This window comes from Triturus cristatus, chromosome 8, assembly GCF_964204655.1.
Source record: "Triturus cristatus chromosome 8, aTriCri1.1, whole genome shotgun sequence".
NCBI classification, from domain to species: domain Eukaryota; kingdom Metazoa; phylum Chordata; class Amphibia; order Caudata; family Salamandridae; genus Triturus; species Triturus cristatus.
Window position 1 is genome coordinate 25,335,382 of NC_140591.1, and position 22,730 is coordinate 25,358,111.

General features: G+C 47.6%; 1 protein-coding gene across 2 annotated transcripts in view; it reads left to right on the forward strand.

The window, feature by feature from the left end:
* Positions 1-22,730, forward strand: part of RRP1B (ribosomal RNA processing 1B) — a 161,800-nt gene that overhangs the window by 83,162 nt on the left and 55,908 nt on the right. For both annotated transcript variants that reach the window (XM_085620779.1, XM_085620778.1), the window contains exons 11-13: positions 16,454-16,473; positions 17,527-17,652; positions 21,339-22,225. In XM_085620779.1, the coding sequence (XP_085476905.1) occupies positions 16,454-16,473; positions 17,527-17,652; positions 21,339-22,225 (1,033 nt within the window). The remainder of the gene's footprint in view (positions 1-16,453; positions 16,474-17,526; positions 17,653-21,338; positions 22,226-22,730) is intronic.

Genomic DNA, 22,730 nt, shown 5'->3' on the forward strand with positions numbered 1-22,730 from the left:
TTTTTTTTTTTGGTAATTCTTTTTATTATATTCATTAAAAACCAGGCACAAATCGTTCAAATATCGTACATTTACGTTACATTTCAGCATTGAACATTCCCTTAACACTGGCTCATAGACATTCATCCCAGTATAGTTATTTTCAGCGCCTCTATTTTACTCCCCTGCCCCAACCTCATTTTCATCATCAGTGCTTTCTTCCGCCTGCACCCCTGGTGGCTCACATATGTATCCCCTGAATTTATTCCAGTTCCCCCACACCCTGCTCCACTTTCGAGGACAACCACGACTGATGTGCACTGCTCTTTCGGCCACCATGGCTGTGTCCATATCCTTGCACCATGCGGCGAGTGTTGGCAATTCTGCTGAGCCCCATTTTTGTGCGGTATTACGTTTTGCGAGCGTTATCCCCAACGTGTCCCAATTCTGCGCTGTACGAGTAAGGTCATTCGGTTCCCAAACATTTAGCAAACCTCTCCTGGGTTCAGGCAGCAGTGACACTTCCTCTGCCTGTGATATTGTTCTCGTCACCTTTATCCAGTACTCTATGACCTTTGGGCATTGCCCCAGGGTATGGTAAAATGTACCCTCCTCCCCACATCGTCTTAGGCAATACGGGTGTGATGTTGTACCTATCCTGTAAATGGTGCGCCTAGTGTAGTAGGTACGGTGCAGTATTTTGAGCTGCACCAACCTAAGTTTTGAAGGTATTCCCACCTCCTGCGGGGAAGCTAGTGCTGTGAGAAAAGGGCTCTGTATATACTGTTCCCAAATAGGTACAGGGTGTACAGAGTCCACAGTCCCTAGAGGTTTGACAGGGCTAAAGTTAGATGTAACCTTACTCTCTAAAGTGGTAGCTTGGTCGAGCAGTAAGGCAGTATCAGAGGACAGTGTAAAGCATTTGTTGCACACACTCAGTCAGCAAATGGTCTCACACAGTCAATAACTGAACTCTAGGCCAATGGTTTATATATAAAAAATATATGCTTGTATTATTTTATAACCAACAATAGGTATTAAAATATACTTTCTCAAAATGAGATGCTTTATATAAATACTTTTGCAATATGCAACTGGCTTACAAGTGGTTGCTATAGGCAATACAATTTTAAACACAATAATGCATTGAGTTCAATGGAAGTTTCAAGTTATTTGCAATAGATTACTTTTAGGATTACTTTTGGGATTCCAGGACTAGATCCTAGAGTCAGTCCTGGGTCAGTACTTAGAAACAAGTGTTAAAAGTCGACTTAATTACTTTGATGATTTTTAGACAATATTTTGCTATTTTAAAAGTTGACACTTAAAAAATGCACTGGTATCTCACCTAATAGCAGGTGAGTATTTTCGTTACTCGGCTGATTTTTGGTGAATATTTTAAGTTTTGAAAAGTCCACACTTAGAAGAAATTTCAGGAAAAACCAGTCAATGTTACCCTATGGAGAAAATTGAGTTATCGGCTTTCAGGTAAGTACTCGACTGACAAAGTTAAGGTTCTGGGCACAGACTCCGGGGTCTCCCGGGGTCAGGTAGGTACAGTTGTTACACCCTCAGTGGCACAGGGGCAGCCGGGTGCAGAGTGAGTTAGGCCCAATGTTATCCTATGGGAGGCAGGGGTCCTTGGTTGGTGGCTGCTGACTAGTAGGCCCAGCGGCTGTGGAAGCTGGGCTCCTGGTCACTTGGTCAGGGCAAATGGGGAAGTAGATAGGTGCAAAGGTTACACTGCCAGGGCCACTCGGGCGGCTGGGTGCAGGGTGCTTTAGAGCCTTAGGGCGCTCAATTGATTTCAATGGGAAAGCTCCGGTTTAGAAAAAGACTGCAAGCGCGGGGACGAAGATTCTTCAGGTGGTGCCACCACCACCACCACTTTGAGAGGTAAGTTGGGTAGTTGGAGGATAGGTAGGTACCCCGGGATTGGGCACGGGGCCGCGGGGCACCGGGTGCAGGGGTGCCTTTTGGTGTCGGGAAATCTTACCCTCTGTTGATCGCGGTGGGGAGGGGGGGGGGGTTTGTGTCAGGAGCGTCGAGGGAAGTCCTTGGGTGCCGGACTCGGGGTCACAGTTGCCGTGGGGTCGTCCTCGTGGTCTTTGTTCAATCCGGCACAGGCCTGGCTTGGCGGTGCAGTGTGTGTAGGGTTCGCGCTGATGCCAGGGATTAGATGCTGATTTTGAGTAGAGCCTCTACACATGGGAATCCCAGGTGCTTAGAGCCAAAAGGTAGCCAGGTCCACCAGGGTTTGTGAGGTTGCTGGCCACGAGTTGCCGGGTTGGAGCAGGTTCGAGGGTCGACAGGCAAGTAGGGCTGGGGCCAAAGCAGTTGGTGTTTTCCTCTTCTTAGCAGCTGCAGGGCCTGGTCACAAGGCCCTGGGTACCTAGGGTACCATTTACCAGGGGCTGACATGTGGCCAGGATTTGCCAATTTGGGTTTTAGGTTTTTAGGGAAGGAATATAGGCCCTGGGCACCTGATTGGCAGGAGTCCAGGGCACACTCAGTAAAAGTACATTCAGCAATTCAACACAAAGTGGGGGCATACCATGCAAGAAAGATGGCACTTTCTCACAAATGCCTCCTGCCAATTGGTGTCGTCAAGTTCCCCCACATCACGGGACCATTTTTCCCTGAGTGTCACATTAGGATCAGGCAAGTTGTTAATTAGTTTTCGGTAGGTGAGAGAGGTAGCCCGTTTATGCATGCAGTCTGTCAGTAGCCTGTCTTCTAGGGGAGTTGCTTCCCGGATCTCGGTATCGGGTGTTAAGACCGCTTGCAGTGCGTGTTTTACCTGCATATATCGAAACATTTCGTAGGGTGCCAGCTCATACTGTTGTTGAAGACGTTCGAATGTGATTACTTTTCCTTTGCGCCACGTCTCCCACTGTAGATATGCCAATTGCGTCCCATTGAGCGAACCCCTTACAATTCCTAAGCCTTCTCAATCATTGCGTATCCCAAAGAGGAGTGAGTTGGGTTATAACCCCATGCCAGCCCAATTTAGTATGTGCTGTATGCCACATGTTAGCTGTATGTTTTGTGGGCCCTATTAACGAGGTGGCTTGCTTCTTATTATATAGGGCTGACAGCATACCTTCTGCTCCTAGTCCTGATCTGTCTGCTTTGATTGCAGGGTCCGCTTGTGGGGCATGTATCCATTGATTAACAACTTTTAACTGAGCTGCCCAATAGTATAATTGTATGTTTGGGAGTGCTATACCTCCGTCATACCATCCCTTAACCAGCTTGTCCTGCGCTATGCGTGCTGGTTTGTTCACCCACAATAGACAAGAGACCTGAGCTGCTATCAGGTTGAAGTAACTTGGTGGCACCGGGAATGGTGTATTTTCCAGTGCGTACAGGAATCCGGAATCAAGGGAGCGCCATCATTTTAAAAAGTGCTGCTTTTCCCAGCAGTGTCAGTGGTGATGTTCCCCAATATATCGCATCCCTTTTTAAACGTTCCAATGAGGGCACGAGATTTCTTTTGAAGAAGTTATCTGGGTTGGGTGTTATGTATATACCTAAATATTTAAACGCGTCTTCTGTGATCTGCATTGATTAAAGATATTGGGCGATACGGAGTGCATTCTTCAGGGGGCTTTCCAGGTTTTGGGATCGCCACTATGGTGGCTAATCGTTGATCTAGTGAGAGTTCACCCGTCTGTAGACTATCAGAATACATATTTAACAAATGTGGGGCAATGATCCCAGCTGTCTTTCTATAGAGTTCAATCGGTACCCCATTAGGTCCATCAGCCTTCCCAGATTGCAGTGAGCCGATCGCCACTTGCAGCTCTTCGACCTTGATCAGCCTCGAGCGCAAGGGCCGCCTCCGGTGTGAGTTTGGGCATATTAATATTGTTTATGCAAGTCAGTGCCTCATCCACAGTCATAGCGAATAGTGACGTATATACCTGCTGAAAGTGTTGCGCTAGTGTGTGTACTATTGTCCGGGGGTCAGTCGTCTCCTGACCTTCCCTTGTCCGAATTCGTCCCATCTATTTTTTCCCTTGCTCCCTTTTATCATGCAATGCCAGAAGTTTTCCGGCCTTGTGGCCTGTGTCGTATATCCTATGTTGTGCGGCCGTCAGTCGCTGCTTGTTTTTTTCCCTAAGATACTCCGTATGCTGTTGTACAAAACGCAAATGTTGGGATGTAGCCGGTGTTGGGTTGTTGGTGTGTTGAGCATCAGCGTTATGTAGTTCTAACTCTATATCGTACAGGTCCTGTTGTTTTGCCCGTTTATGACCTGTAATAGAAGCGATGGCCTGCCCTCTGAGAACAGTTTTGTAAGCCACCCACAGGGTAGTTGGGGAGCGGACCGATAGAACATTCCCTTGAAAGTAGTGTTGTGTCGCCGTAGTGATAGCTTTCTTGATCTTGTGGACCTGCAGATAACCAGGGTGTATGGGAGAAACCTGCTGCCGCATTCTATGGAGTTATGTGTATGTTAGCAGCACTGGAGAGTGGTCCGAGATACCTCTGGGCCTAATCTCTATATTTTCAACATTTCTCAAACTATCTGCAGAAGCGAGAAAGTAATCTATTCTGGATAAACTATTATGAACCCCATAGTGGAACGTGAATTGTCGTGCTGTGGGGTGGCAGCTTCTCCATATGTCAGTGAGCCCCAGTGCTTCTAGAAAGCTCTCCAGGCGAGAGATGCCAGTCGTGTGCATCCTTGCGGGGTACCGGTCTAGGGTCCCATCTATAATAGCATTAAAGTCTCCCCCAATCAACAGTTCCCCCTCCGGAAGGTCAAGTAAAATGACACTCGGAGCCGGGAGTGTTACAGCATGCAGGGCTGGGGGACTATAAACTGACACTGTATTAATAGCTCGCCCCTCCCATTGACCTGCAATGGCCGCGAAGCGACCTTATGCGTCTGTCTTTGTTTTATGTATTATTAATGGTGACTGTTTTCTGACTAGGATACCCACACCCATTGAGCCAGAAGAGAACTTCGAGTGTGCAATCATTTTAAACCCCCACCTGTCTAACGCCTTACACGTGGTACCGGTGAGGTGCGTCTCTTCCAACAGGGCCACCGTCGGGGAGTACCATTTTAAACATTGCAAAACTAAGCCTCTCTTAATTTTGTCCCCCAGGCCGTGTACGTTCCACATAATTAAGGACAAGGGAGCTACTTGGGTCATGGGAAACGACCTTGGATCAATGTCTAGTGGGCCCAATGCCGTCATAGCTGGCATAGTGTAGAAGTAGTGTTCCGGATTCAGTTGCGTAATGTAATTGCCGACCAGTGTCTAAGAATGTCCCATACATGTGTGCCTTTCTAGAAACTAAGATAAAGAAAAAACAGAACCACATAAACAATCCCAGTCCTTCCAACCCCCTTCCTGCCTCCATGCTAGACGGAATCAAAACTACCCTCCAGCCCAACTTTGCAGTGCTTAATACCCAATACCATGAACAGTACTTGCGTATGGGGGGGGGGGGGGGGAGGAGGGAGAAGTCCGCAGGATGCTGTAGTCTATCCCCACCCCAAAGACGATCTTTCAACAAAGTTCTATTGCAGCTTTTCGGCAATTCCACTGCCGTGGTCTGTGGTTCCTCCCCCGGCAGGGGGGGGGGAGAATATCAGGTTTTCCAAGCCCCTTCTGTGATGAAGTCCTCTTCACATGTATGCCCAAGTTGCGTAATCATCACCTGGTTTTGGTGAGTCTCAATTGTGTACTATCACTGGTCAGCATTCCTCAACCTCTGATCGTTGCGCATTGTCTTCCTCCTGCTCGTTTCTTCGGTCTCCGGAGTCAGCTTCCTCCCTTCGCTGCTGTTGGCGTCTCTCTGACCGTTTGGACCCCTTCACTCGTCGCCATCCCTCGAGCCAGTCGTGGGCCTCCTCCGATGTGTCGAAAAACCATGTCTTACCATCCGCAACCACCCGCAGCTTCGCCGGAACTAGCATGGAGTTAGACAGTTGGTACGATTTTTAAAGAATATTTGTAGTTTGCAAAAATCGACACTTAGAAGAAATTTCACAGAAAAACAGTCAATGATTTCCTATGGGAGAAAATTGAGTTAGAGGTAAGTATGGTTGTGAGTACTTTGCAGGGTCAGTGCTGGGCACCAATATCCAGCACTGGTATCTCTCCTAATAGCAGGTGAGTGTTTTCGTTACTCGGTTGATTTTAGGTGAATATTTTAAAGTTTAGAAACTCCACACTTAGAAGAAATTTCAGAGAAAACCAGTCAATGTTATCCAATGGAAGAAAAGTGAGTTATCGGCTTTTGGGTAATTACTCGACTGGCAGAGTTAAGGTTCTGGGCACAGACTCAGGGGTCTCCCAGGATCAGGTAAGTACAGTGGTTACACTCTCAGCGGCACAGGGGCAGCTGGGTGCAGAGTGAGTTAGGCCCAATGTTATCCTATGGGAGGCAGGGGGTCCTTGGTTGGTGGCTGCTGACTAGCAGGCCACGCAGCTGTGGGAGCTGGGCTCCTGGTCACTTGCTCAGGGCAAATGGGGAAGTAAGTAGGAGTAGAAGTTGCACTGCCAGGGCCACTCGAGCAGCTGGGTGCAGGGTGCTTTTGAGCCTTCGGGCGCTCAATGGATTTCCATGGGAAAGCTCAAGGACGAACAAAGGCTGCAAGCTCGGGGACGAAGATTCTTCAGGTGCCACCACCACTTCGAGAGGTAAGTTGGTTAGTTGGAGGATAGGTAGGTACCCAGGAGTCGGGCACAGGGGGCCGCAGGGTGCAGGGGTGCCTTTTGATGTCGGGAAATCTTACCCTCTGTTGATCGTGGTTGGGGGGGGTCCCTGGTTCGGAGGAGGCAGGTGTCAGGAGCGTTGAGGGGGGTACTTGGGTGCCGGATTCGGGGTCACAATCGCCGGTGGGACATCCTCGGGGTCTTTGTCCACTCCAGCACAGGCCAGGCTTGGCGGATGCAGGGTTCACTGTTCCGGGCTGATGCCAGGAGTTATATACTTGCTTTGAGCGGAGCCACTGCTCGTGGGAGTCCCAGATGCTCAGAGCCCCAAGGTAGCCAGGTCCTCCGGGATTTGTGAGGTTGCTGGCCACAGGAGGTGCCCAGATTTAGCAGGAGCAGGTTCGGGGGTCGACAGGCCGGTAGGGCTGGGGCCAAAGCAGTTGGTGTCTTCCTCTTCTTAGCAGCTGCACGGCAGGTCTTCTTTCTTCTTGTTCTTCTTTGCTTGTTCGGAATCTGGAGAAGGAAGGTTCAGGGTGCCTCTGAATACTAGATTTAGGGGTGTTACAGGTAGGTTAAGGGCAGGGTCCAATGGGTCCCTGCCCTGGGGTGGGTACACCCCCTATCCTGCCACACTCCTGTGGGAGGGGGGCAGTAGCCTATTCCTGATTGGGCAGAGCCTTCCATCTTCAAGATGGCGAGCGCCCGGAGATGTGCTTCACCTCACCTCCCCCACCTGAGGGGTGGGGTTGGCAGGCTGGCACATCCCCTGTCCTTATTTTGGGTTTCCGGCCAGTCTTCCCGCCAGAGTGGGGGCAGAACCGGTGGGGGCCAGTTTGCTGGGTACAGCAAGTGGCCTGGAGAAGCTCACAGAGGCAGCATGCCTTTGAAGCTTCCCCCTGCCCATCCTGGGGGAGGAGACCTAGCACCTCGCCCAGAATGTGCATTGTTGCAGGCCCAGGAGAGCGGGGGCTCTCCACCCAGGGGTCCAGCAACCTGTCTGGGCAGCCTCCCAGACCAGACGTGGAGTGTAGGTTAGGTTTCAGGGGGCATCTTTAAGATGCCCTCTGTAGTGCTTTGTACATTAAATCCCACACTGGCATGAGTGCGGGTTTAATGCGCTGAGACGTTTGATATCAAACTTCTTAGTCTTCAGTGTTGCCATTATGGTGCTGTGGAGTTCGTGTTTGACGAGCTCCCAGCACCATATACTCTTAAATGGCAGCACTGCACTTAGTGCCCAGGAATGGACCTGGGTACTGTAGGGGCACAGGGCTCATGCTCCGGTGCCCACACCACTGGCATAGGGCACCCAGATAGAGGGGTGGCTGATGTATGCCAGGGCAGTGTAGGTTGCGGGGTTGCGGGCATGGCACACATGGATGTGTGCCATGTCGACTTTGTGTGTTTTCTTGTACCCGGACACTCAGCCTGCAAGGGCAGTGTGTTTGTTAGGGTACAGGGCCTCTAAGGGTGGCACAATAAGTGCTGCAGCCCTTGGATGCCTTCCCTGGTAACAAGGCCCTGGGTATCTAGGGTACCATTTACCAGGGGCTGACATGTGACCAAGGTTTGCCAATTTGGGTATTAGGTTTTAGGGATGGAACATCGGCCCTGGGCACCTGATTGGCAGGAGCCCAGGGCACACTCAGTCAAATCACAGTCAGCAATTCAGCAAAAAGTGGGGGCATACCATGCAAGAAAGATGGCACTTTCTCACACACACACACCTAATGGCAATTTGCGGATCATCCATTTTAAGTATATTCATCAAGTATACCACACACCTTTTATACTACTTAGGTGCAGCCTCTGAGATAGGAGCAACTGTAAACGTTGCAGCCAGCTAGACGCAGACTTCTGGCACCTAGCATGGGACTGTAAGCTGGTGTTTCTGTTCTGGGAAGAGGAAGTGAAGAGCATACAATCTATGTCTGGGGCCCTATTACAATGCACACCATTAATATGTCTGTATGCTATGTACCCCAGCTGAAGGGGACCATAGGCAGATTTGTGAGAATTGCATTACTGCTGGCTAAACGCCAGGTGGCGCTGACTTGGGAGAGTACCCTGGCCCCCCGAGCCTACCATTGGATTAAAGATATGGTATATGTGAGAAGGTGCCCTCTTTCTTGCATGGTATGCCCCCACATTTTGCTGAATTGCCGATGTTCTTTGACTGAGTGTGCCCTGGGCTCCTGCTATTCAGGTACCCAGGGCCTATGTTCCTTCCCTAAAACCCAATTGGCATCTCTGGCCACATGTCAGCCCCTGGTAAATGGTAGCCAGGGCCCTGTGACCAGAGAAGGCCTCTAAGGGCTGCAGCACTTATTTTGCCACCCTGAGAGGCCCTGTACCCTGACACACACACACTGCCTTTACAGGCTGAGTGTCTTGGTGCAGAACAAAGTGAGTCGACATGGCACATATCCCTGTTGTGCCATGCCCACAAACCGCTGCCCTGGCATACATCACTCACCCCTCTAGCTGGGTACCTTATGCCAGTGGTGAGGGTGAAGGTGCACGAGCCCTGTACCCCTACAGTGCCTAAATCCATTCCTGTTACAACAAACAAATGATGGACGGAATGCTGACAATGCATACATTCTCCCCCAGTCAAGAGATCTGGGTTAAATCCATCGTTCTTTTGCCCACTACACCACCCCAGTTCAGACATGGCCATATGCAAATCAGTCTTGACCCTGTGCCTCATGGGAACAGTCCAGCCCGAACTGCCAAGCCATGTCTTCCCTGGACCAGAATCAAGCATCCTAGGACCGGTTTCTGGCTATCAGCCGTCATCAGCCAGGATAGCTTGACTCCAGTGGCGTAGTGAGCACGGGTCCCACGTCTGGGAATACCCATCCCACTTAGGGCGAAAAGCGTTACAACAAACAAATGATGGACGGAATGCTGACTGCATACATTCTGAATGTATGACATTGTTCTGCATTCTGTCCATCAATTGTTGTTTTTGCATTTGTCACACCGAGTGGGACGGGTATACTCAGACGTGAGTCCCGTGCTCTCCATGCCGCTGGAATCAAGCTATCCTGGCTGAAGAGGGGTGAAACCCCGAAACCGGTCCTAGGATGCTTGTTTCCAGTCCAGGGAGGACCTGGCTTGGCAGTTCGGGCTGGACTGTTCCCATGAGGCACAGGGTCAAGACTGATTTGCATAAGGCTGGGTTCAAACTGGAATGGCATGGTGAGCAAAAAAACGATGGATTTAGGCCCAGATCTCTGTACTGGGGTGAATGTATGACATTGTTCTGCATTCTGTCCATCAATTGTTGTTTTTGCATAAATCCATTCCTGGGCACTGTAAGTGCAGTGCTGCCATTAAAGAGTATATGGTGCTTGGAGTCTGTCATTACGAACTTCACAGCACCATAATGGCAACACTGAAGACGGGGAAGTTTGGTATCAAACTTCTCAGCACATTAAACCCACATTGATGCCAGTGTGGGATTTATTGTGAAATGCACAACAGAGGGCATCTTAGTGATTCCCCCTGAAATTCGACCAACTCCTAGTGATCTGACTAAGTGGCTGCTTAGGCTGCCACCACCAGACATGTTTGTGGACCCCTGGGTCGAGAGCTTGCTGCTCTCGGGGGCCTGAAACAATGCACCTCCTGGGACGAGGTGCAAAGCCTCCTCCCCCAGGATGGGCAGGGTTCACGAAGGACGGACTTCAAAGGCCTGCCGCCTTTGTGAGCCTCTCCAGACCATTTGCTGCTTTCAGCAACTGGTTCTACCCTCCACTTTGGGCGGAAGAACCGGCGCAAAAAACAAGTGAGGAAGAGAGGTGTGCCCACCTCTGCCATCTCCACCCTTAAGGTGGGGGAGGCGAGGTGAGGATAGGGGGACCCAGCCAACCAGGGACATGCTCCTGCCCCCCTCCCACTGGAGAGTGGCAGAATAAGGGGTGTATCCACCCCAGGGAAGGGACCCATTAGTCCCTGCCCTTTACCTACCTGTAACACCCCTAAATTTAGTATTTAGGGGCACCCTGAACCTTCCTTCCTCAGATCCCGCAGCAACAAGAAAAGATAAGGACTAAGCGCCGTGCAGAGCTAACAAGAGGGCGACACCCACTGACTTGACCCCCAACCCTACAGGCCTGTCTCCCCTCAAACCTGCTCCTGTGAAATCCTGGCATGTCCAGCAGCCAGCAATCCGACAAACCCCGGAGGACCTGCCTGCCTTCACTTTCCAGACTGTTTGTCCCGTGATCACCGGACGTGTTTGAACTGCTGCTCCTGGTGCCAGCCAGGAACCGTGAATCCAGCCCATTCTGCACCTTACGAACCCAGCCCGAGCTTGAGTGGAAAAACACCACGAGGAGGTCCCCCTGGCGATCCTGACCCGACATCCGGCAACCCCTGCACTGCCTCAAGCCTCCTCAGCCTGCAGCCTCAATCCGTAGGACCCCCCCCCCACCGCAACCAGAGCGGGTAAGAAAATCCGACGTCCCAAGACACCCCTGCACCCGACGCCCCACGGCCTTGTTGGTTTGGTTGGTTGGTTTGGACGTTGCCCAAACCAACGGTGCCTAACCAACCTAACCCTCAACATCCCAACTTACCCCTCGAAGTGGTGGTCGCTCCTGGAAGATTCTCATCCCCGAGCCTGCAGTGTTTCCATTTAAATAAACAGGGCACCCGACCTCGAAACAGCACCCTGCACCCGGCTGCCCTAGTGCTGCTGAGGGTGCACCTTTGGTGCTACTTTGGTCCCCAACTTGCCCTGAGCTAAACCCTAGGAGCTTTGCTCCCACAACCCCGTGGCCTGCTAGCCAGCAGCCACCAACCAGATCCCCCCTATCCTCCATATGATAACATTGGGCCTCAACACTCTGCACCCGGCCGCCCTAGTGCTGCTGAGGGTACAACAACAGTGCATCGCTGGTTCTGGGAGACCCCGGAGTCTAGCCCCAGAACCCCAACTCCAAAGACCGAGTACTTGCCTCGAAACCGATAACCTGCTTTTCCTCATAGGATAACATTGTGAGAAAGTGCCATCTTTCTTGCATGGTATGCCCCCACGTTTTGCTGAATTGCTGAATGTACTTTGACTGAGTGCCCAGGGCCTAAGTTCCTTCCCTAAAACACAAATTGGCAAACCCTGGCCACATGTCAGCCCCTGGTAAATGGTACCCTAGATACCCAGGGCCTTGTGACCAGGGAAGGCCTCTAAGGGCTGCAGCACTCATTGTGCCACCCTTAGAGGCCCTGTACCCTTACACACACACACACACACACACTGCCCTTGCAGGCTGAGTGTCTGGGTACAAGACAAAACAGAGTTGACATGGCACACATCCCTGTGTGCCATGCCTGCCACCTACACTGCCATGGCATACATCAGCCACCCCTCTAGCTGGGTGTCCTATGCCAATGGTGTGGGCACAGGAGCCCTGTGCCCCTACAGTGCCCAGGTCCATTCCTGGGTACTGTTAGTGCAGTGCTGCCATTTAAGAGTATATGGTGCTGGGAGTTCGTCAAACACAAATTCCACAGCACCATAATGGCAACACTGAAGACTGAGAAGTTTGGTATCAAACTTCTCAGCACATTAAACCCACACTGATGCCAGTGTGGGATTTAATGTACCAAGCACCCCAGAGGGCATCTTAGAGATGCCCCCAGAAACCTAACCTACAATCCACGTCTGTGCTGAGGCTGCCTAGGCTGCCACACAGCAGACATGTTGCTGGACCCCTGGGTAGGAGAGCCCCCTGCTCTCCTCGGTCTGCAACAATGCACATCCTGGGCGAGGTGCTAAATCTCCTCCCCCAGGATGGACAGGGGGAAGCTTCAAAGGCATGCCGCCTCTGTGAGCTTCCCCAGGCCACTGCAAACCCCCACTCTGGCGGGAAGCTTGGCCGAAAACCCCAAATAAGGACAGGAGATGTGCCAGCCTGCCAACCCCACCCCTCAGGTGGGGGAGGCGAGGTGAAGCACATCTCCGGGCTCTCGCCATCTTGAAGATGGGAAGCCCTGCCCAATCAGGACTAGGCTACTGCCCCCCTCCCACAGGAGAGAGGCAGGATAGGGGGTGTACCCACCCCAGGACAGGGACCCATTGGTCCCTGCCCTTCACCTACCTGTAACGCCCCTAAATCTAGTATTTAGGGGCACCCTGAAGCTTCCTTCCCCCAAACGCGATCAACAGATGGTAAGATTTCCCGACACCAAAAGGCACCCCTGCACCCGGCGCCCCGCGGCCCCCTGTGCCCAATCCCGGGGTACCTACCTATCCTCCAACTACCCAACTTACCTCTCGAAGTGGTGGTGGCACCTGAAGAATCCTCGTACCGAGCTTGCAGTCTTTTTCTAAACCGAGATTTCCCATTGAAATCAATTGAGCGCCCGAAGGCTCAAAATCACCCCGCACCCAGCTGCCCGTGTGGCCCTGGCAGTGCAACCTCTACACCGATCTACTTCCCCACTTGCCCTGAGTAAGTGACCAGGAGCCCAGCTCCCACAGCCGCGTGGCCTGCTAGTCAGCAGCCACCAACCAAGGCCACCCCTACCTCTCATAGGATAACATTGGGCCTAACTCTCTCTGCACCCGGCCGCCCTTATGCCGCTGAGGGTGAACCAACTGTACCTACCTGACCCTGGGAGACCCCCCGAGTCTCTCCCCAGAACTTTAACTCTGCCAGTCGAGTACTTACCTTTAAACCGATAACTCAATTTTCTCCATAGGGTAACATTGACTGACTTTTCCTGAAATTTCTTCTAAGTGTGGAATTTTCAAAACTTAAAATATTCACCAAAAATCAGCCGAGTAACTAAAACGAAAATACTCACCTGCTATTAGGTGAGCTCCCAGTGCTGGATCTTGGTGCCCAGCACTGACCCTGAAAAATATTCACAACCGTACTTACCAGTAACCCAAGTTTCTTCCATAGGAAACCATTGACTGTTTTTCTGTGAAATTTCTTTTAAGTGTCGATTTCTGCAAACTTTAAATATTCTTTAAAAATCTTATAAATTGTGAAAACTTAATTACTTACCTGTTTTGGATAAAGGTCCCAGTACTGAGTCTAGGCACCCAGTACTGGATTACAAAAGTAACGAGAACATACTATACCTGCAACTTGAATTTTCTTCTATAGGGAATCATTGACTGTTTTCTATGAAATATTTTCTAAGTGTCAACTTTTAAAATAGCAAAATATTGTCTAAAAATCATCACATTAATTAAGTCTACTTCTATCACTTGATTGCAAGTACTGACCCAGGACTGAATCTAGGATCCAGTCCTGGAATTCCAAAAGTAATCCTAAAAGTAATCTGTGGCAAATAACTTAAAACTTCCATTGAACTCAATGCATTATTGTGTTTAGAATTGTGTTGCCTATTGCAACCACTTGTAACTTTCTACAAAAGTCAATTGCATATTGCAAAAGTATTTATATAAAGCATCTCATTCTGAGAAAGTATATTTTAATACCTATTGTTGGTTCTAAAATAAAACGAGCATATATTTTTTATATATAAACCATTGGCCTAGAGTTCAGTTGAGTGTGTGAGACCATTTGCTGGCTGAGTGTGTGCAACAAATACTTTACACTGTCCTCTGATACTGCCTTACTGCTCGACCAAGCTACCACTTTAGAGAGTAAGGTTATATCTAACTTTAGCCTCTGCCAAACCTCTGGGGACTGTGGCCTCTGTCAATCCTGTACCTGTTTGGGAACAGTATATACAGAGCCACTTTCTCACAAACATTGACACCTTTTCTCCCAAAAAGTTTCGAAGTGTCGACTTTTGAAAACTAAGAATATTCTTTAAAAATCACACAAATAACCAAAACGCATTTTCTCAACTGTTTTAAGGAAATGTCCCAGTGCTGAATCTAGGTATCCAGCACTGAGTTGGAAAAGTAACGTAAAAGTAGCTTACCTGTGAATTGAATTTCCTTCCATAGGATAATAGTGGTGGTTCTCTGAAAAAGTTTGTGTCAACTTTTGAAATACAAGAATATTCTTTAAAAATCGTACATCTATCTAAAACGCATTTTCTCAACCGTTTTCAGGAAATGTCCCAGTGCTGAATCTAGGATCCAGCACTATTAGAAAAAGTAATCCGAAAAGTAACTTACCTGCAATTTATTGAAAAAGCCCATTTATTCCAATGTACTGTATTTGCTAAGTGTTGCATACTGCTGCTCCCCTGTAAATCAAGCAAAGTATCATTCCTATTGCATTTTCAAACAGTTCTATATCCAGTAACTTATTACTGAAAAGTATTTAATGCTTACCTGTTCCCGGCTTGCTTGGTTCTAAAAATAAACAGTATATTTTTTATACAAAAACAATTGGCCTAGAGTTCACTCCTTGAGTGTGTGAATTCATTTGCTGACTGAGTGTGTACTTCAAATGCTTAACACTGTCATCTTTTACTGCCTTACTGCTCGACCAAGCTACCACTTTAGAGAGTAAGGTTCTATCTAACTTTAACCTCTGCCTACCTCTGGAGAATCTTGGAGTCTATATACACTGTACCTCACTTTAGTGCAGTATATATAGAGCCAGTTTCTTACAGTATACTGTAAAGAGAACCTCATATTGTATGCAGAAGAACTTCCATTGTCTTCTAAGCCCAAGGACATTTGGCAACGACTGCGTCAGTATCTTCGCTACTAGGCCCAATGTGGATCAAATTCAGATGTAGTGGTGTTAATGCGTGCATGTATCCTTTTCTTAGCAGATCTTATCAATGTATATTGCCAGATGCTCGTGACTAGATGTACTGAGAGAGTGGTCAATCGCAAGATGTCCTGATGTTTGTTTACTGTTTGAAGCTGCCTTGCATGGCAGAGATGCTGCATATGTCACTTTGAAACTCCAATAGAGAGAACCTACAAAAAAAATGTATATTGTGAGGTCCAGGAAAATGCTTTGTGTTTTGGGCATGTTTAAATTCTTCAAAGAGCAACAGAAATGAAAGGGGAGAAAGCACTGGGGTTTACCAAAATTCTAAAGCCTCTGTTCAGGGCTGTTGATAGTGTGTGTACATTTTTTTAATGTTTATTTCATTTGGAAATTTTGTAAAGCGCTACTAACCACATTGTGGGGGCTTCATAGCACTTTGATGTATGTGTACTTATAATGGAGAGACAAGTAGCACTGCAGTAGTATTTGTAGAACTGACGACGGCGGTACCAGTCAATCATCCCATAGGGAGATATTGTACCTGGAGATATTCGACCGAGTGCTGAGAGGCTTAGTGAAGAGTGGAGCTGGTCTGATGAGCCTGACCAGGGAGGAACATAGGATGTATGTGTAGTGTTGTGTAGATTGATTATCGAAATGTAATGGTGACCAGGGGAGAGTTGAAGAAGCTTCTGAATTTGAGGTAGTTCTCTTCCAGTCTCTGGAGAGTTCAGAAGTCCCACAAGGAGGAGCCCTGAATGCACAATGGCATGCTACATATAGTAAATCCAATGGGGTGGAAACATTAGCTCCAACTTGCTTTTTTGCTTGTTTTTTTCCCTCTTATGTCTTGAGAATGCTAGGGTTCTGCACTTCCCCACCCAGGTGTGCTGTCTTGCTGATCGGCTCATCCCCCCCACTCCTTCTTTGTCTGGAGACTAGTGCGGAATTAGAACACACAGCCCCAGTTAGGGAGACTGTATTGCCTTCCTCTCCAATGGGGTGCACTTCTTGTGCCAGGGCTACAAAGCATCTGGGCTTGTCCGTTCCAAACTAAGTTAGATATGGTAACAACTGAAAGAGTTTTCTGTCTCCCTAGCTGATGTGTGTTTTTCATTTTTTTCCTAGGTTCAGAGATCTGGCTGAAGGTGAGGCTTTATCTGTCTTTGATGCTATTTATATCATCCCATAAGTATTTGGAGTGTTTTCATGCTGTGTCTATTGAGATAGGTGTCACTGGCTAGTTAGTTGAAAGAAGAGTGCTGCAACTCTGTTCGATTTTGTTCGTAAACTCAAAGTTCTTGTTCAGTCACTCATCTGGTACTGGTGCACAGACTAGAGGAATGGGGGTTGTGTTCTAAAGCTCTCATGGGCACTCTATGTTAGAGAATGTACTTTGTGTGCTGGTGCGCAGACTGTCATGGGGGCAGGGAGTTGTATTATAAAGCTCTCACAGGTCCTCTGTATGTTAGAGAATGTACTTTGTGTGCTGGTGCGCAGACTGTCATGGGGGCAGGGAGTTGTATTATAAAGCTCTCACAGGTCCTCTGTACGTTAGAGAATGTACTTTGTGTGCTGGTGCGCAGACTGTCATGGGGGCAGGGAGTTGTATTATAAAGCTCTCACAGGTCCTCTGTATGTTAGAGAATGTACTTTGTGTGCTGGTGCGCAGACTGTCATGGGGGCAGGGAGTTGTATTATAAAGCTCTCACAGGTCCTCTGTACGTTAGAGAATGTACTTTGTGTGCTGGTGTGCAGACTGTCATGGGGGCAGGGAGTTGTATTATAAAGCTCTCACAGGTCCTCTGTATGTTAGAGAATGTACTTTGTGTGCTGGTGCGCAGACTGTCATGGGGGCAGGGAGTTGTATTATAAAGCTCTCACAGGTCCTCTGTACGTTAGAGAATGTACTTTGTGTGCTGGTGCGCAGACTGTCATGGGGGCAGGGAGTTGTATTATAAAGCTCTCACAGGTCCTCTGTATGTTAGAGAATGTACTTTGTGTGCTGGTGCGCAGACTGTCATGGGGGCAGGGAGTTGTATTATAAAGCTCACAGGTCCTCTGTATGTTAGAGAATGTACTTTGTGTACTGGTGCACAGACTAGAGGAAGGGGAAAGTTTTACTATAAAGCTCTCACAAGAGCACTCTTTTATGTTAGAGAATGTTCTCTGAGATTCATGCTGCTCTTCCTACGTTTTAGGCATCTTCCCTCAAGACGACTTTCCTGAGGATGTTTCTACAGATGAAGATGATGATGACTTCAGCCAGAAGTGGTCCAGGAGGAAACATTTCAGGACATTAAAAAATAAAGCAGAGTCAGAAAAAGGTGAGTTCTTGCAAGGTCTTGCTTTAGGCGCAGGGATGTCCTGCACTAGTGCCAATCTACGATCTGAGACATGTCACAGTTTGGTATTCTGATTTCATGAGCCGATAATAGATGCCAACAGTTTTGGGTTTGCTTTCTAACCCCATAGGCTTCGGTAAAATGGGTTAAGGCTGGTCTGGTCGAACCTGAGAGTAGTGCACTTTGACATCGAGGGCTTTATTTTCCTGCTGTTCAGATGTAGGTAGCAGGTTCCCAGCAGGGCCTTCAGATGTTGATTAAAGGAGTGCATTTCGGTTATAAATAGCACTCCTTTGAAGGTTAAAGGCTGAAGTGGCAAGCTCCTGAGATGCTTGTTAGTGTTCATATTTTAGGTTTACAATAATCTTTAGTTGGGTCACTTCACAAGCTTGAAAGACCAGCATTAGACCGCATGGACTGTTCCTCCTTTGTAGTAGCCTCTATTAACCCCCCTTGCTAGTGCTGTTGTCTCGTCTATCTTCTTGTGTGGTTCTCGCTCTCTTCTCTGACCTCTTCTGTCTGTCTTCCATTACCTCTAGCTAGGCTATATTCTTTGTTCCACTATGTTTGTGACTTTCCTCTTCACTTCTTGTGGTGTTTGTGTGTCCTACTGTGTGTTTTGAGAAGAGTGCATTGGAATCAGAAATGCTTTATGGCTGCAGTGTAGGACATAATTGTAAAGCATTTTCTTGGTGTCACTTTGAAGGTTTAAGCCCCTCCAAGGCTACAATTTTTCTCTTGACTTAGTCTCCTCTGGGGAACAATTGTTTTTACAGACAAATGGTTGTCAGAGGCATGCTGTAGGAAACGTGTGGCTCTTCTGCCACATCTGTAAAAGCAGCTGGTGCCACGGGCACTGTTGGGCATGATCAGTCCGGTGAAATTTGATGGACATAACCACTAATGCACACTGCCATAGTATTTCCATTCAAAAGTCTTAATGGTTGCATCGCTTTTGCCTGACTTTGAATGCTGAACTCTGGTTCCTGGGTTTTCCTTTTTCAAGCACTGCTCTATTCATATCCTGCACGGTCTGTTCAGCCACTAGGGCAAATCAAAGGCACTAATGCCCAAGAGTGTTCCTTCAACATAATTGGAGAACCTTCTTTAGTATATATTCCGAGCTACAGTTTCAAAGTCTTTTTGCAACAACCATTACCTACAGGACAATAGTCTTTCTTTCAAATGCAAAGGTAATGTAAGACTAGATGAGGAGGATCCCAGGCGTCGACAATCGCTGTAAAACCGCCATAAGTTGAAACGAATGCCTCTCCCTTTGCGCCACTCGTTATCACTCAGATGTCACATTGGTGAGACATACTAATGGGTGCTCAATAGTCTGGCGAGTGGTTACAACCTTGTGTTTAAGGTGCACCAGATAACATTCTACTTCAGAAATTTTTCAGTCCTACCCATCTGATAAAACTAGCTCTAAAGTTATAACTCCGCCATGTAAAACGTTAATTAAAAGACTTTTCAAGTCGCAGAAAGACCAAACATTGTAGTCCTCCCGCTTCTTGGCACAAAGAAAAAAAAAAGGCTCTCAAACCATTTCTTGATCTGAAGATTAAATAAAAGATTGAAAATAGAAAGGTTTTGCTAGTTTGCTGATCACCACGTTTTCCTGCAACTGATCAAAGGTGAACAGGATAAGCTGCATAGAATTTCAGGGTGTATATTTCCACATCCCAAGTCTAGGAAGCATTGGAACTTCCATAGGCTTGAGGTGGGCAGCCGAAAGGCAGATCGAAGCCCTTCCATTCAGCTACACAAGCCAGTTATAAATCCACGCAGCCTGTGGCACCAGAGCGACATGGACCTCTGGCTGTTCTTTTCAAGGGGAGGTCATATTTGAGAGTTCTGCGCTATTTCCGAATGTGAAGTCTCCTCAAACTGTGGCTCCAGAGAAAACACAACGATCCGCTTCTCTTCTGGTGGAAGCATGAAATGAAATTTCGCTCTCTTGGATGCAAGGATTGCAAAAGTGCTTCCTTAATAAGAGATGTTCTTGCCTATTGATCGGCAGTACCAGGTCAGTAAATAGTCGCTGATCTACTGCCAGACCCAGTCCATTTGAGTTCATAGCATCCTGTGCTGTCGTAGGCCCTCAAGCGTAACTGCACCTCAGAATTCGGCGGCAATGCTTGGAAGAGCAGTCATGTCACAAGCAGAAAGACTGAAGGCAAACTGAAGCTATCCACTACTACTCCAGCTTTATAAGAGTCCAGTCCGGATCTTTTGTTTTCCACCCTACCCTCGCCCTTCCGTTCTGAGTATACCCGTGTATTCAATTTCAAAACTATAATAAGGGAGAAAATTTGGATTGGCATTAAAGACCTACTTTGCCAAACCCCCAACCCTGACAAATATCTGTATGGCTGTCTTATCGACCTCTGCCCACATGTTCATTAAACACTAATGTGTGTATATTCACGCCCGACGAGAGGCATTCATTTTCACAAGAGAACTTAAGACATTATTGAACATGTCTTCCACGCTTGACCCTAAGCCACCACATTAGAAGGATGACTGCTGCTTTTCAGTCTTTGCTATGAATGTGCTCCACAACTATGCATGTTACAAAGTGTGGGAACGGTCACTTACCTGTAACATTATATAGCTTGTAAGGCTGAAGATTCACATGTGCCGTTCCCCACCTCGTATAGGAAATGTTTGCGGAAATGGATGTAACCCACTTCATGCTGCGATAAGTGTTGAGATGTTTGGGGGGACATGGGCAGACTGAGTTGGAGTCTGTGTACACTTGCATTGTGGGTGTCGGGGAAGGTACCGCAAGTTGCCTTGAAACAGAAAAGCCTTCTAAGAAAAACAAATTGTAATGTTCACAAGTCAAATGCTAAACGATAGGACCTCTCAAAGCTTGAGAATCTACATCACTACGCTTCAAGCAGATTGTTACAGGTAAGTAACGTTCTCGGCCTGGGTTTTGAGAGTACAGCTGTCAAACTGACCTAATCCTAGAAAAGTACATATAGTGCTTTGGATCAGCCCCTTTCAACAAGTTTGACTTTCTTCAGCAGTCTCTTTTGGCCATTGGCTTGAGACTGAGTCTTGGCTAAGCCCAGCAGAGTATTTATCTCTCATGTAATGCTGTTAGGTGTATCCTTCCACCTCTACAAGAGTGCTTGGATTGAACAGCCTGAGAAACTACTTTATGGTTGGAGCACGCTGTCCTCTCTGCTGACTTTCGCTAGTTTGGCTTTCTATAATGATACATTACTGAACGCGTTGGCAAATAAAACCCAGACATATTGTCTTTGTCAATGATTGTTTCTTTTATGACTCCTTTTTGTGTGGATTCTTTCATTCTGAGCCACTTTCTTGCTTTGTCTCATTCGTATTTCACCTCCTTTCTCCTCATGTAGGTTTTTTTTTTTTATATCTTTTCTTCTCTTGTTAGTCACTGTCTCTCCTGTATACTTCTCTGATGGATGTTTCTCATTTCTTGTGGGTGTCTCACCACTGCTTTACACGTTTTTCTTGTTCTGAACGCCCTCACTTTATCCCCATTTCCTACCTTATTGTCTTAGATGTCTTGCTGGTTTCCCATTCCCACTTTTACCTTCTTGGTTTTATTCTTCACAATCGTTCTCTTTAAGGTTTTTCTGGTCTCTGTTTTCTGATATGTATACTTGTTTCTAATGCAGCAAAAGAAAAAGACTCCGCACCAAAGAGGATTGCTGAGGAGGATGGTGCATCTGTGGTACCACCAAAGAAAAAAAAGAAAAGAAAGAAGCGAAAGGCACAGGATCCTGATCTTTTTGCCAGCCTGACATCTGAAGAGGGAACAAGTGCTGCTGGCAAACCTGATGAAGCCCCTCCTGATAACGAGCCAGGAGCTTCCGAAGGCAAGATAACAACAAGCACCGTAGGAGACTTGCCCACTTGTGAAAACAATAACAACTGCAGCGCAATTGTCGAACTTGTTAGTGACTCTCAGAAGACTCTCCATAAGAAGAAAAAGGTCATCTCTTCACCAGAGCCTGATGAAACACAATTGCTGAATGGACTTGTAACAAATGATGCACCTGAGGTAGGAATAACGAGTACAAGCAGTGAGCCAAAGAAGAAAAAGAAAAGCACACTCCTTCAACAGGCTGGACAGAGCGTTGTACAGGCTACGCAAGCAGAGAGTGAGACGAGTGCACCCAGGAAGCCTAGGAAGAAAGTTAAACACTTACAGGTCACCACAGGTTCTACACTGGCAGAAGGTAGTTCAGCACAAGCCGAGGGAGAGGTCACGTGCACAACTGCTAAGCCAAAGAAGGTGAAATGCCCTATGCTCAATGGGAACACTATGCTTTCACCAGCTTCAGAAGAAGGTGCGATGGACGCTGCAGGTGAGGATCCAGACTCAAGGCACCCAGTGCCCAAAAAATGTAAGCTGAAAACGAAACAAAAGCTGCTGAAGCGCACAGAGGCATTGTTGGCAATATCTTCACTAAGAAAGAAAAAACGAAAGCTCAAGGAGTCTGTAAGCGTGGCAGAAGTCAATGGAAGCCCTGTCTGCTCCAGCAAGAAAAGCAAAAGGAGTGTAAGCAATTGCCTTATTACTAATAAGAAGAGGGCTTAATTTGGGGTTTCTCAAGGGCTGGGGGGGGGGGGCATACTCATGTATAGTTGAAGAGTGCTTTGTGAAACTTCGAAGTGACCGCACCGTTCCGGTTGATGCAAGCCTAATGAATGACCATATGCAGCAGTATGAGTGTTTGCGGTCTCCATCGCTGTTATCCCTGGCCTAGTTCTCCTGCATCACTCTGTACCATGCTGTAATGTTCGCTAGTTGCTTCTTGAGACAGCGGGTCTCCATCTCTATATAGTTGCAAGAGCTGTTGCTTTCCCAATCCATGAGTGCAATTTGTGTAACGATATAGTCTAGCAGGAAGCACTTTGCTTCAGATGTTTTCTAGTTGTGTTAGTGTATACTGTGTATAGCACTTAGATTAAAGTTATTTTTATCTCATTTTGTTCCCGTCTGACCTTTATTTTGGTTCTGACTTCACATTGTTAAATGAGTTATATTACTGGCTATCGATATC